Genomic DNA, 15,111 nt, shown 5'->3' on the forward strand with positions numbered 1-15,111 from the left:
CTTTCCAAGAGGCATCTGAAGGACTGCAGAACCCTGTTAATGGTCAAGATGCAAGATTATCTTAAGTTAAAAAAACACCAAATATATCAAAGATAAATTGCAAACAAGTGAAAAACAAACAGTCTAATTTGTTCCGCCTTATCCCCACGGTATACACACATACCGTAGAATTTCGATTCACAGTGATAGCTCTTCCATCCTCCATGTAGTGTCTTTCAGTATAATGGCTGGAAAGAAGTCCCCTGTAACAAAAATGAAAATAAATGATAGTATTGACAAGAAAAGCTATAACATTGAAAACCTTCAGGTTAGTAACATAATGATCACAAGCAGGAGCCTTTAATGAATGATAGGCGAATCAATACTCTTTATTACGGTATTTCAGCCTTACCTCCCGTACAACTGAAGAATCAAAAGGGAGCAAACATGCAATGTCCACATAGATAAACTCAGGACTGTATAGCTGTGAGTAGCATTAAATTCTATGTTGCACATTTTATAACACAAAATACTAACTTTTAAATAGAACAAATTATGTTCATTAAACTCACAAGCAATCCACTGTACATTTCAGTCTTGCAGAACACAATGAAAAATCTGCACATTTTCTATCGATCCACCTTCAGAACCTGCTGCATTCATTATGAAGTCACACTAAATTCAAGCCTATCCCTTTATCACCAGGAAAAGGGCAGAAAACAACCTTGGACGGATAATAAAACATCAAGGGATACACTCACTGACTCATAATTTAGATATACCAATAAAGCAAACAGGATGTCTTTGAAGAGATTTGTTGTACCATGGATACATGTTAAATAATTTTTCCATTTTAATCTGTTACCTATTGGATATGGTCCATGCACTTAATTCTCCAAAGAGGTTAATATAACAATATTTCAGAATGTGACGTACAAAGTATGGAACTGGCTGTCTACAGGAAATCCAACTGGTTTCAGCCTATTACCTTACCAGCTAAGTTGAAACACATTTAGCAGCAGGACTATCTGTTTGCATGTCCACCTAGTGGGAGGATAATATTGCTGTGCTCTCTCTTTTCTGGGAGTTAAGCTGAAAGATGATAAGGATATTGGATGTACCTTAAAGAATGACATAGAGTATCAGTATACATGGTTATGGGCAATTCACCAGAAAAAGAATCCAGAAATCATTTATATATCAAACGCGATGCACATTGGCTAGGTGTGAAGGTCCCAAGACACTTTTTTTCCAGCTGTTCACTACTTAAGCCTTCTCTAGGGCTGAGAAAACCAGGATCAGAATACAGTACATATGCAATCCCACTTTCTCACACAATGTCTCAAGGGATATGCTTAAAAAATAGAATTTGGTGATAAAAACCACAGGTGGATAAGATGAAGTCAAATGTAACACTCGCTGCTGAACTGTTCACTACACAATTACATGCTTGCATGAAATAAAAGCTCTTTCCACTTAACATCAGAAACACATGTTTTAGAATGATGCTGACCTGGCTGCTAGTTTTTCATGCTGGCTGTAAAGACTTCATTCACCGTGGCTGTAACTGACAGGTTGTTTTCCTAATTGTGACACACGAGTCTGGAGACTGTAATAGAGCCATGAAGGCCTCAGCAGACCATAATGATAAAATGAGCATAGCGAAACTGAATCGTACATTAGGGAGTACAAAAATGAGCTACTAACAAACAGGAACAATTTTGGCATTTATACCTATCTCCTGATAGTAGCCTCAGATTTTTATTATTAAACCATCCATCCATTTTCATTTTGTTTCTGAAGGTGAGGTGATGGTATTATTAAAATCAAATGAGAGATATTTAATGTTTAGATGTGGTTGCTGTTTATTTCTAGTAATATGTGAAATATGCATTGATTTTCTGAAACAATTTTGTCAAGACCAGCCATAGCCTTGACAGCACTGTGTAAAGCAGTCCAGTCCTAGTGAGGCTGCCAGTCCATTGAAGGGTACACTCGTGAATACACTCACATCAGAACCCTAACATAGTCATGTTTGTGATGTGGGTGGAAAGCAGAGAAAAATCACACAAGAACAACATGCAAACTCCAGATAAACTGGTATGAACAGTGTCAAAAAGCAGACGTTCTAATGACCATAAAAAAGATAATGCGAAATAGTAGAATATTAAAGAAAAATCTCACATTACTAAAATATGTAATATTATATGGTCCTATTAAAAAAAAAAGTAGCACAACAGCATCATATTATTCATAAATTAAGTTTTATATATGCTGGTTCGACAGGAACAGATAACTAATTTTTTGAGACAAACTGGGAGAAGCATGCAAAGAGCAAAACAAAACAAATAAAATATAAATGAAACAACCGAAACCCAGACGAGAGGCAAGAATCTCAGTCAAAAATCAAGCAAGTAGTCAAAGCCAGGCATGAGACACGAATACCAATAACAAAGAGAGAGTTTCTTTTAGAGTTTAAAGGATTTATCCACAGATCAGATAAAGCTTGGCGCACATACTGTACCTTCTATCCTGTAGTGCTGATTAACTCGAGGTCTTAACCCTGGAGACCACACCCCTAGTAATGTAGGATGCGACCCTAATGAAGGTTACCTAAAATAGCAGTTAATATAGAAAAAGGGGAAGAAGACCAGGGACACCCGGAATGCTTCTGGGTGCACAGCCAGCACTTCTGCCACAACGGGGAGTGCTGGCAGTCACTCATTGGGAGGCACCTGGAGCATATCCGGGTGGATATAAAAGGGGCCGCCTCCCTCCGTTCGATGGCTGGAGTCGGGTGGAAGAAAGACGAAGTCTTGGAGGAGAGGAGTGGATGCGGACCTGAGCAAGGCAGAGTGAAGGAAGGCCTGGACTTTGGGGAAGTACTGGGGTTGTGTGTGTTCACTTTATTGTAAATTATGTATAATAAACGTGTGCTGGGTGAACTATCGGTGTCCGCCTGTCTGGATCCGGGCTGTGTTCCACAAAGTATAGACTAACAAATATAACTTCCATATTTAAAAAAGTAAATTCCAAAATGCAAAAATTAAAATAAAACAAATGCAAAATTCCAAAAAGAATGCAAAAAAAACACTTGCATTTCAAAAGCAAAGACAAAATGCTGAATCCAAAATTAAAAATGATAAGAAAAAACAAATAAATAAAAAAATAAATAGCAACAGAAAACCAGAAATAAATGAATAATGACAAAACTCAAAAAACAAAGCAAGAGCATAGAGATGAGGTTAATTAAAGCACCCTTTTTCCTAATTATTGATCCTACTTCCTCCACCGTCAAAGGCGATAATGTAATTAACATGACATGGAGAAAAATGAATTAACCTACTAAAAAGAACTAAATTAAATAATTAGTACTTACAAAACAAAATAAAAAACATTCAATAAAACTGTAAACAGAAAAGGAAAAAAAAAAAACAATACAAAAGGGGAAAAAACAATCCAAACTATGGGCAAAACTGATGACAAATCTTGACAGATAATACAGGAGACAGAGGTCAACATCTTCTATTTGCTTGTCATCTAGCACAAACCGGTAACACATCCAGCTTCAAACAACAAATTAAATTAACTGGTACATTGTCATTTGTTTAAACAAACTGTTACTTTGTGTGAGTTTTCACCTTTATTAAACACAAGGAAGGTTGAGAGAGTGTGTTCCAGTACAATAAGAGTGAAAATCTGTATCTGCATCTGCTTTAGAGTGCCTATCCCCAAGGCCCCACTTTACTGATCCCCCTTTAATTGCTAAGGCTTTCTCAGTTACTGTAATAAAGTAGGAAAGTATTGCTCATTTATCTGAAACAATAAATTACACTCGTCTTGGTTCTGGAAAAACCTTATGACAGTGTGTTCTGTCATAGGCTCAATGGAAACAAAAAGTGACTGACTGAGTTACTTTTACATCTGTTGTCATACAGGTGTCCATTACAGGAAAACACTTTAGAAGGATATGGAAATTGTTGGGCCCAACTACAAGAAAATTACATACTGTGGCTCATGTTTCTGTAGTGAGATGACACACACAAGACACTACCCATACCTCATGTGCAACTTAAAGGGGTCCACAATATTTTTTTCTGGGTTGCCACAAATGACCGAAAATATATATAAAAGATAGCATCCTAAAGACAGAAAGAGAGTTTAGAGAGGAATGTAAGAGCTATGAAGAACACCAGAAGGGCTAGTTTTTTTCACTGAGTGCTCCCCATGAGTTTGATCACTAAAACACCTTAACCATCAACATGCTTTTTTCCAGCGATGACATAAGCAGAGACTATTGTTTATTGAGATCTTTGGTGGTCTCCAAGTGTGTTTATCATCCTTAGCATTACAACCCACAAACCTTTGTCTGTATTATTTAGAAAATGAAATAGGGATCCAAGAGTTCCTGTTTTTTTTCATATTGTCTTGTGATGTGCATCATTGTGGATGTTTATAAAAAAAAGTAAGTTGGTAATGCTTCAAACCCAATATATTTCAAGTCACTATAATTGTTTACTTTTTGGCAGTTAGTGGCTTTGTGTCACAATTGCTCATCAAAGCACATGACTACTTGCCAACTTTTCAGTCACGAAAAAGGGTCCTTCAGATATGTTGTCTGCCTCTCATCTGCACCCATTAGTTCATTACACAGTTCTGCCTTTTAGTAGTTCTTTCCCCAGAGGTGACAGCTATAAGAATCCAAACTAAAAAAATCGCTTAATTAATCATGCATGGCTACTTCCTTTTCATAATGATTACTGGTAGAATGCTCCTCTCACTCATATGACATGTGTTAGAGCTTTTCCTATCTCTGAAGTGTTTAAGTTGCCCTTTTTCTCAGAGTAGTGCTCAACTGACAAATCAGACAATTACAAAACCAGCAATTTTACTGTTTCATTTGTTACAATAATTTATTTGTCGGTTTCATTTTTTTATAGAGAATTGTCTGTGTTTGACTTTAAAAATGTAATGTACAGTATGTTTTCTTAATGGAATTCCCTGAATTATAGATGCCTGATTCCACTTTCATCTTGGAGAGTTTTTTCAGTGTTGTAATATCAGTTCTGAGGTTCTCCAAACCCATTTTTTAACTTAAGTTATTTATTTTCAAATAATGCCTTGAACCTCCAGATGCTGCATTCTTGGGCTCTGAACAACACATGTTCTAATATGGGACCACGCCTTGTGCTAAACCAGTCATAATATTAGTCAGTCAATCATTATCCAACCTGCTATATCCTAACACAGGGTCACGGGGGTCTGCTGGAGCCAATCCCAGTCAACAAAGGGCACAAGGCAGGAAACAAACCCCGGGCAGAGTGCCAGCCCACCACAGGTCATAATATTAATCACTTGAAAAAACTGTAAAACTGTATAGTCTGTGCTTCTGCAATGGTTTGCGTAAGTTTCATTATTTTATTTTGATATCAAAACAGAAATTATGAAAAATGCATCACAATGACAATCATTACACAAACTATAAATAAGGTTTAACTGTAATATTGAGAGAATTGCAAATTTCAATTATCAGGGAGTTTGGAAGGGGGTTTTGATTATCAATTAATGCTCATTAGTAGACGAAAAAAGAAGGATGCATTTCAGTAAACCACATTTAAACGTCATGTCACATTTTATGACTTTTCCAGTGATTTTCAATCAATAACCATAATTTACTTAATCTAAGTGAGTCAGAGGCAGTCAGAAGTGTGCTCCATGAAGCTAGTGGCCTAATTAAACATAACCAGTGACTCACTTCAACTAGTCCTCAACTCACTCTAATGAAATCAAACAGGTTTGCTTTTGTCTTTAGTCATGGGGCAGACTATGTGTGTATGATAGTTGACAATCAATAAATGCTGCTCTGAAAGTACAATTCATATAATGGAGCGATGAGGAATAAGGAATACTGGTGTTTTTATCCCTTACAAATACAAGAGAAGCTTGTCTATCTGATGTTTTACGTACAAGGACAGACTGGAAAAAAAGAAAAAAGGGCAGAGACTGTGGCTGAACTCGTCATACCACTTAACACTTCAAATTGCACTGACTCCTTCAGGCAGCACACTATCGGCTGTCAGAAAAAGGGGCGAACGCGATTGTGATAGAAGGTCAGTGCTCAGTTGGTAAATTAGGCGTGTCCAGCTATTTTCAATCATTTAAACTGACATGGTCTAGGGATGAGATCAGCAACTGCCTTACAGCTAGAAGATGAGTAAAGTGACATCGGCTTAAGAGAAATTATGTGTTTTGTCAAATCGGTATATTTTATTAGAAGGGAGGGCATTTTGGGAACATAGTCAGTACCCCATCTAGACACATCTGCCCAAAAAACAAATTCTTAAAAAAACATGTCAAATATGGCAGAATGCAGAGGCTAATTGGAAAAGAGGGTTATGAAGAGATTCAGATCCCAGACTCATCAACTTCAGTTCTTCTAATGGTGAATTCAGAATTGAACATTTGCTTTTGTACATGAATGTTTTAATCTAGCAGTATCATGTATCAGACTTGGTGTAGTTTTTATTTCTTCTACAGTCAAGTGTTTTGATAGCTAAGTATTAAGCCAAAAGTGTCGTTATTTTAGTAGCCTAATTTGCTACATGTAAGCTACAATAGAGTCATTCTTTAGTGATCATTATTGTTGTAGTGCTGTGGAAAAAGGCAAAGCTGTCTGGCTTTGTTACATCACATAAAGCTTAAAGTGGCATAAGAGATACAGGAGGCAAAAGCAAATAAAATGACTGCAGGCCCAAGAGGTAACTTAAGGACACACTTCTCTACCTGGGGGATTTGACAACCACACAAGGTTGAGATGGAAAAAGTAATAAACCATGCCATCATTGGAATAAACGGATAACAAACTTTACCTTTCTTACAACAGAAAATTAGCAAGCTAGAGATATGGAAGGGCACAATGGTAAGATGATATGGAAAAATAGATAACGGAATGACTATTTGAACTATTGATACTTGATATGGTGATTAATGTAAACAATATTTTAACCAATACTAATTAATGCAAACAAGTATGACACAGAAATTCAAACCTATTCAACAGGGATATGGACAGGCATCTTGTGTGAAGAGACATACTGTAGCAGAGATATTCAAAGTGCATCATTGTGGCTCGCCTATAACCTCCAAGACTGTAACACACCCAACCAAGATCAGAACAAACAGAGAAAGAAGAAGAAAACAGGGCCAGGGCTATGTCGCTGGGCCAGCATGGGTACCTGTGCCTCCTTTCGTTGATATATATCCCTTTGGAAATTATTCCCAAACACTTAAATGCTTTATAAAATATCCTGTACATCTGATGTAACAATTTCAGTTGTTAATGTTTTCTGATGGATTAGCTGAGCTAGCTATTTGTAGGAAACTGTGTATTATAATTAATATGAATATAGTAATTATGAGTATAAACGCTCTATAAGTAAACCTATTCAGCATAAGTGTGTATGCATCCTAATATGCAGTAGTATATACATGTTAAAGAGATACATGGGTTCATGTCTATCATTGCTCCATCCTGATGCAGTGGAAGTGAGAGCAATAGTGAATGTTGCCAGGAGTGCAAAAAAAGTACAGTGCTTCAGGCCAGGGAGTCTGAGAGTTTTGCATGTGCTAGTGCTTGCAGAGGTGAAGAGGAGTGTAGTGCATACATTTCAAGGTTTTTTTTTTTTTTATCATTGTGAAGTGGGCCGGGAGCTCTTGAGGACTTAATCACCATCTAATCAAAATCTAAAAGAACAAGCCCATTATTTAGTGATGATGATGAGAATTTTGTTTAATTTCATGATCTTTAGTTGCAGTGATTGGTATATTTAGTACAGTGTGTTATTTCTGTGTGTATTTCTGTATGCATTAGTCCGTGCATTTATGGATACTTGATAGATACTGTACAGTCTGTGCTTGGCATTTGGCTTGTTCAACAAAAGTCTGAACCTGCAGCATTGTGTTATGTAAGATGAACATCTTTTTGCTGTAATCTTTTCCATATACATTCCTTGGCATTTTGTTGTAAATCCAAAATACTGTACATTTTATTTGAATTGTAGTTATGCATTGCCCACCCGCATCCACTGTGAAAACCCATTGCCCCCCCCCCCCCCCAATAAATTTGTTCTGGTGCAGACCCTGATTGGGTAGCCCAGGTTAGGTTACCTGAGAAAAGCTCTAACTTACAAAACACAGAGCAGGTTTCCATGGTTACCAAGAAATCAATTTAAATAGGCATCTACCAAGCAGATGTCCAAGTAATATTAAACTCTTGCTTGAATTGCAGCATTTTCTACATCAGCGTTTGGTATGGTGGTTTATTCAATTCATGCCTCCTGTTCACATAACTTCATTTTTAGCGTGATTTATTAAATGCTGCCAATTTGCATATCAATATGTGTAAGAGGGAGAGTTGCTACAAAATGTGTTACTCTTATTTCAAATAAATGAGATGTGATAGCAAGGCATACACTCACAATAACAAAATAACAGTAATAAGAATTTTTAGGTGTTTGTAATTAAGATCTGGATACTGCTAGAGACAGGGTCATGGTGCTAGTCTCCATTTTAGATGCGTTAGAAGGAATTTCAAAAAAGTTTTAGTATAAAACCATAAACATACATTCAAATCAAAACATTCTTTATTTAATTTATATTCCTGAACCCTTTCAAATATTCTACTCATATTAAAGAGTAATCTTTCAAAAAAATTTCTGAACACAGTACATTTTGCCAAATGCAAGGCAGTTGCAGTAAGTGCAGATATTAAACCAACCTTGGAGAAACTTTCCATTTATTCACACACATCTGGTTAAAGGAATGCTTCACCCAAACATTTTTATGTTATCTCCATCACATACTTTATACAGATGGCGAACAAAATTTTAATTGTAATGTTTTCATGCAGAATGAAGAGAAAAGTAAAAATGACATAAGAGAAGCTAATAGAGACCAATGCTGTACAACAGCAAATGATGTGAAAAACATCCATGGAAGAAAAAAAAAAAATCATGTTACTCATGACAATCCACATGTCAATTATGCTTAAAACGTGTTTTGCTAAAATATTGTTAAATAGTTACTACCAGAATAATCAACACACATCATAAACACAAAACTAAACCTTCAAGGGATTGTCTTTTTGAATTAAAGACAGGACTCTTGACCAACGAATGAAGGGGGAGATGCAGGACTTCAATTCAAAAAGAAGCTTCCAAAGAAGCTTTACTTTTTCACAAAGGATGCTTGTTTCTTTTCCACTGTAAGTCAATTAGACAATTTCCAATATAAAAGCTCTCTAAAAGAAGTAAGTAAATAAAGATACATATTGGTATTATACATCCCTTGAGTTGCACCTTGTGTTCTTTATTTTTTTCCATTTTATTGTTATTTTTTTCTTAATGATAGGCAGTTGGTGCAGTTGCTTGATTTAAAGTATTTTATTATACTCTTTATGGTCTCCTTAAACAAACTGTATATGTCACTATCTCTGCTGTTAAGAACTGGGCACTTTGCAGTGTTGCAAAATTTGTGAGCCATTTTCTTTTTTATTTTGTAAGCTTTCTGAAAATTTCCATGTCTGCCAGTCAGTTTGTGTCATATTTGCTTACTCAAAACACTGAATGTAACTGTTGACATTGCTTTTCCTAGCAGAAGGCCATTTTTTATTGAGGAAATGCACCTCGCTTCTCATTCAACCCAAACAGACAAACTCCGCTTTGTGTTACATTAATGTTGTATGTTCACACACATGTTCACACATTCCATATGTTTGCCTGAAGCAGGTTTCAGCCTGTCCCGCTCAATTTGTGCAGCTGCTGCACTCGACTACACGTCCATCTCGGACAAGATAAGACCTGTCCCGGCCCACTTAGCTGACGCCTCTACAAGTTCACCAACACAGTAACATTTCTAGGGAGTCTTCAGTTGTTTTTTGTCCCGAAGACCACACACAGCTAGTATATATAATCATTGTTCACACAGAGTTCTAATCTGGGGGCACATGTTAGCCGTGCAACAAAGCAGCAGTGTGAGACTGGCATGTCCTGTTGTATGAAGTAGCAGCACTGGGTGCAGCTTATTTTTTTTCCGATTCCTGTGCAGATACCTAGCACTTTTAATCTTCCATGAAGAAGAGAGAAATACCATGTAAAGCGTAATAAATCTTTTGTTATTTTCATTATTTCACAATGTCACATGAGCTTTTTTTCTTAGAGAGCAGGGCAGGGAGGGCTCCTTTAAGGTTGGTTTTTGATTGTAGCTCTGGCAATTGGCTAATTATACATGCAATTTAGCCATGTGGTATTGCATTGTCAGAGGACGGTGAACAGTTCTATATATCTGGTTGCAGAGATCATAATATTCTCATTATAGTCAGCTAAGGTACCCTTAACATGAAAATACTGCATTTTTTAATGTGTACAGTGTGGAATGCATAAGTACTGTACAGGTCATGAAATCACGAATGTTCTGTGATGTCACATTAGCCTTTGAGAAAAAAAAATGTTTGTTGAAGACAGCCGCACTGTGAATTTATAGTAAAATATCTGGTGAATAAGGTCACAAGCAAATACAGCATGTTAGCTGCAAAAAATGCATTGGCGAAATTCGCAAATCAGCACTACTCCTCAACACTCCATCTCAGAAATGTAAGCAAGTTTCAAGTAACCCAGAGTATAAATATATAGGTTTGTGTTCATTTCTAGAAAAATTTTATTACCATGATGCGCTAATCTCCATCAGTCCAAACTATTATTCCATCCATCCATCCATTATCCAACCCACTATATCCTAACACAGGGTCACAGGGGTCTGCTGGTGCCAATCCCAACCAACACAGGGCACAAGGCAGGAACAAACCCCAGGCAGGGCACCAGCCCACCACAGGGAGAACACACACACCAAGCACACACTAGGGACAATTTAGGATCGGCAATGCACCTAACCTGCATGTCTTTGGACTATGGGAGGAAACCGGAGCACCCGGAGGAAACCCATGCAGACACGGGGAGAACATGCAGACTCCACACAGGGAGGACCGGGAAAGCGAACCCGGGTCTCCTTACTGTGAGGCAGCAGCGTTACCACTGTGCCACCCAACCATTATTCCATTATTCCAAAATGCAATTAGCAGACTTAGTCCAAACAAATAAAATGACTCCAGTTCTTACATCATGTATCCACACTAATGCACCACTTAAAAATAATGCAGACTTATAAATCCTTTTCTTAGCCTATAAAGCACTAAGAAGGTTTGCCCCTCTTAGGTTTAGAAACGTCACAGCCATAACACAGAATATGCCTTCGGCTCATAGGAAGCTGCTTTGGAAAGAAAATATTGAATATAGAGCCTTTGGTCAGTGGGTCCTCAACACGTAAACAGTCTCTGCAGTGTTTTTCCCAAGTACAGGTTGAAGCTTACTTCCTCTGCTATTAAATATAGTAGTCAGAACTAATACTATTGCTGGACATCCTGTCTATGAGCAATGTTCATTCCTGCTCCATTAATTGTTTTTTTTTTTTTTTCCTCAGGAGCACTCAATTTTAAAACAACATAAAATCTGTTCTAAAAAACTAAAATCTAGCATTCATGCAGTGTGTCTCAATAGATTACTGTTAGTATACCTAGAGGGAAGGAAACTAAAACAATCTGAGGTTTGCTCCGATTACATTTTTTTGCTTCTGTGTTCCTAGGCTTGTATCTTTTTTCTTGCTTGATTATACATAAAAAATACTTTAGTTATTTATAGTGTTAACTGCTTGTTCCTGTATGCCTTGAGAAATCAAATGTTGTGTTGAAACATTTAAATCACTCTACCAAAAGTAAAATGAAAATTAAAATAAAGGTTATTTATTAAAGCTGTTTTGCCTTTCATTCTCTGTATTTTTATAGGTCAACTCTAATATCACAAATGACCTGACAGAACACTTATAAAATGGGAGAGCAACCACTAACCAGGACTCAAAATGAATATGAAGCCAAGTAGGTTTTTGTCTTCTTAATCTACAGTATAAACTTTCATAAAAGAGATAAAATTAATTTAAATAGAAGTGATGAATGGGTTTTTCTTGTTTTTTTTATTATTTTAAATCAATAGTAATAAAACTCAGCATTCCCAAACATCTGTAATCCAGCCTTTGCCGCCTTGAATCAGAATAATCAGCAGCACTATTCTGATTTCCCAGCTCAGCAGTCCAGTAGATGTTTAATTATATTTTGCCTTTAAAGCACAAACTTAACAAAAGGAAAATAAACAATACTGAAAAAGCATGTTTCAGATTAATACAATGTACAATTAAAAGACTGTATAAAAATTTAATTAAATGGAAAGGGAAATGCTTTTTTCATGAAAGCCTGTTACTGTATATACTGTATAGTAATAGGCAGGTTGTTTTAATTGGATTCATAAGGACATACAAACTCTGGTTTGGCATAATATGAAGCAAACTTTACTAAACCCTTCAGCTTTTGTCTCCAGATTTGTTGATATGACAGTACTGTATACATCAAAAGTGCAGTCAATTTACTTCTGCCAGAAAATGTAAACATTGGATTTAAAATCAGACCTACATGGGAACATTCTTAAAGACATGAAATAAAAGAAAGTCCAAAGAAGATGTTTACAAAGTCCCTTCAGTATGCATTTTGAATAGCTAACTACTACATATCAATAATAATGTACAGTTTGTCATTAGACAGAGAGTGAATGGTATATTTTCTTAATCCTCCATTAATCCATTTGCAGATCTGCTTAATCACCTTTACAGGTATTGGAGGTTTCAGGACGTTTAAGGATGGGGGGCACATCCTCCTATGCAAACCTGCTTATTCATATGGAAGTAATTAGATATGCCAATTAATATAAAATGCACACTTTAAGATTTGCGAGGAAAACCATAATACTTGCAGAAAAACCCACCCGGATACAGGGAAACCATGAAAACTCAATGCAGACAGTGGGTGGCAAACCTTGGACTCCAGAGTTGCAACACCACTGCTAACCATTAAACTGTCATTATGCCATTTCCTAATCATGTATTTTATAAAACATCTTATGGAATATTAGGCCTAAACTGTGACTAGTTACACTGTACTGTGATATAGATTAGTTGGTGTAAAAAGTAATTAACATACACACATTTAGTTTTCTCGTGTTAAGCAGGTTTATGGTGAGTTGGAGCCCATTCAAGAAGCACTGAAACAAACTAAGAAACAGCCCTGAATGGAGAGCCTATTAGCAAGTTTTAATTGTGCCATTAACAGTAAGTACAACCACTTGACGCTTTACAGAGCAGGCATGATTACAATATAGTATCAAATATACAAACTAATCAGTACAATAAACATCAAAGGTGCTATACACCAATAAAAGGGAAAAAATGATACCAGGTCGAATAGAAAGCATGCATGATAAGTACTGTTAATGGCAGCTTTAGAAATGAAATAAAGGTAACCTAAAATAGTGAAACCTGCTGTCAAGTGCAGGAGAATGATGCAAATCTTACAGAGGAGAACTTAATGGGAACACTAGGGAAAGGGTTTAGAGTCTACACTGCCACCACTCACTTGCTTGTCTCTTTGTTCTATTGTGACCAAGGCAATGATCTGAAAGAATCCCTTTAAGTACACCTCTGTCCCAGTGTCAACCTCTCTCCTACTACCCTCCTAAATTACTTAAGATGAAGATCCCTCATTATGTCATTACTTATGATGAGCAATTTTAGTTGGCACACCAGTGTGTTTGGAATAGGAGCAAAAAACCTAATTATCTCATTTTTATTTTGTTTTTTTGCCAAATGGCAGTAAACGGTGAGTCCTTTTGGATCAGCAACCCATTTTACATGCATCTTGTGTTATTACACTTATTAGTTCAATTCAGGGTTACGAGGGGGCAGAACCTGTCTTGGCAGCAGCACCACACTCCTGGCAGAGTGGTTTTGTTCTCTACATTTGTACATACTTCTAAATGCGAAAAAAAAAAATCAGATAGCCTTGTAGACATCCATGTGTAGCATTTCAACTTTACCAGCAATTAGATAGAACAACCCTTTTCCTTGCAACTGATGATGTTTTCAGTCATGTAGAGTGCTAGCTTGGAATGGGAGCAGCAGGCAGTCAACTTGAAGGTTTCCAATGCCATCGTCCACCATTCCACATTCCGTAGAGTAGTAGCCGGCTTGCACAATTACCAGGACAACTTAAAATAAGATCCCAGTGTTATAGCTGCCACCCCACCTGTTGTTTCTTTAGAATTATTATTACTAATCTAAATGAAAGACTTGTGGGTAACTCAAAGTACTAATGTTATTTTTTTTCTGAAATCACATAAATAGCAGTTTATTCTATGTACCTGATTTTGGGTTTCATGAAGCAGGAGACCATGGAGGCCATTGACAACTCACACAGTTATGCCAATTTCTATCATGTTTTCTACAACGAAACAATTTGATCACAGGATTCCTTTTTAGTTGTTCTTACATATGATGTGAAAAGCACCTGCTGCATTAGCCATGTCTGCCTGTTCACATTTGACAACTTGGCTTCCAGTGGACCAATTTTTGTTGAAATTCGGCACACTTATTCTTCAAAGAAATTTGATTCTTTGCCCTAAATATAAAGTACTGCTACACATTTCAGAAATTTGAAAATCTCTCAGGGCAGCACGGTGGCGCAGTGGTAGCGCTGCTGCCTCGCAGTAAGGAGACCTGAGTTCGCTTCTCAGGTCCTCCCTGCGTGCAGTTTGCATGTTCTCCCCATGTCTGCGTGGGTTTCCTCCGGGTACTCTGGTTTCCTCCCACAGTCTAAAGACATGCAGGTTAGGTTCATTGGCAGGCAATCCTAACTTGTCCCTGGTGTGTGTGCATGTGTGTCCTGCGGTGGGCTGCCTCCCTGCCCAGGATTTGTTCCTGCCTTGCGCCCTGTGTTAGCTGGGATTGGCTCCTGCAGACTCCTATGACCCTGTGTTAGGATATAACAGGTTGGAAAATGACTGACAAAATCTCTCACTGAAAAGTATTGGTGAATCTGCAAACTCATCTGTCTGAAAACAGACTCTGTGCAACTTTAACACGGGTTAGCTTACTGTGTCAATTTTATCTCGAGAGTGGTTACTTCAGCTTGTATATTTATTA

General features: G+C 37.1%; 1 protein-coding gene across 1 annotated transcript in view; it reads right to left on the bottom strand.

Moving 5' to 3' along the window:
- The window catches only part of LOC114646896 (disintegrin and metalloproteinase domain-containing protein 12), a 604,012-nt gene that overhangs the window by 283,374 nt on the left and 305,527 nt on the right, over positions 1 to 15,111 (bottom strand). Inside the window, 1 exon segment of the mRNA XM_028795286.2 lies at positions 164 to 242. Within this exon segment, the coding sequence (XP_028651119.2) occupies positions 164 to 242 (79 nt within the window).

This window comes from Erpetoichthys calabaricus, chromosome 2, assembly GCF_900747795.2.
Source record: "Erpetoichthys calabaricus chromosome 2, fErpCal1.3, whole genome shotgun sequence".
Taxonomy (NCBI): Eukaryota; Metazoa; Chordata; class Cladistia; order Polypteriformes; family Polypteridae; genus Erpetoichthys; species Erpetoichthys calabaricus.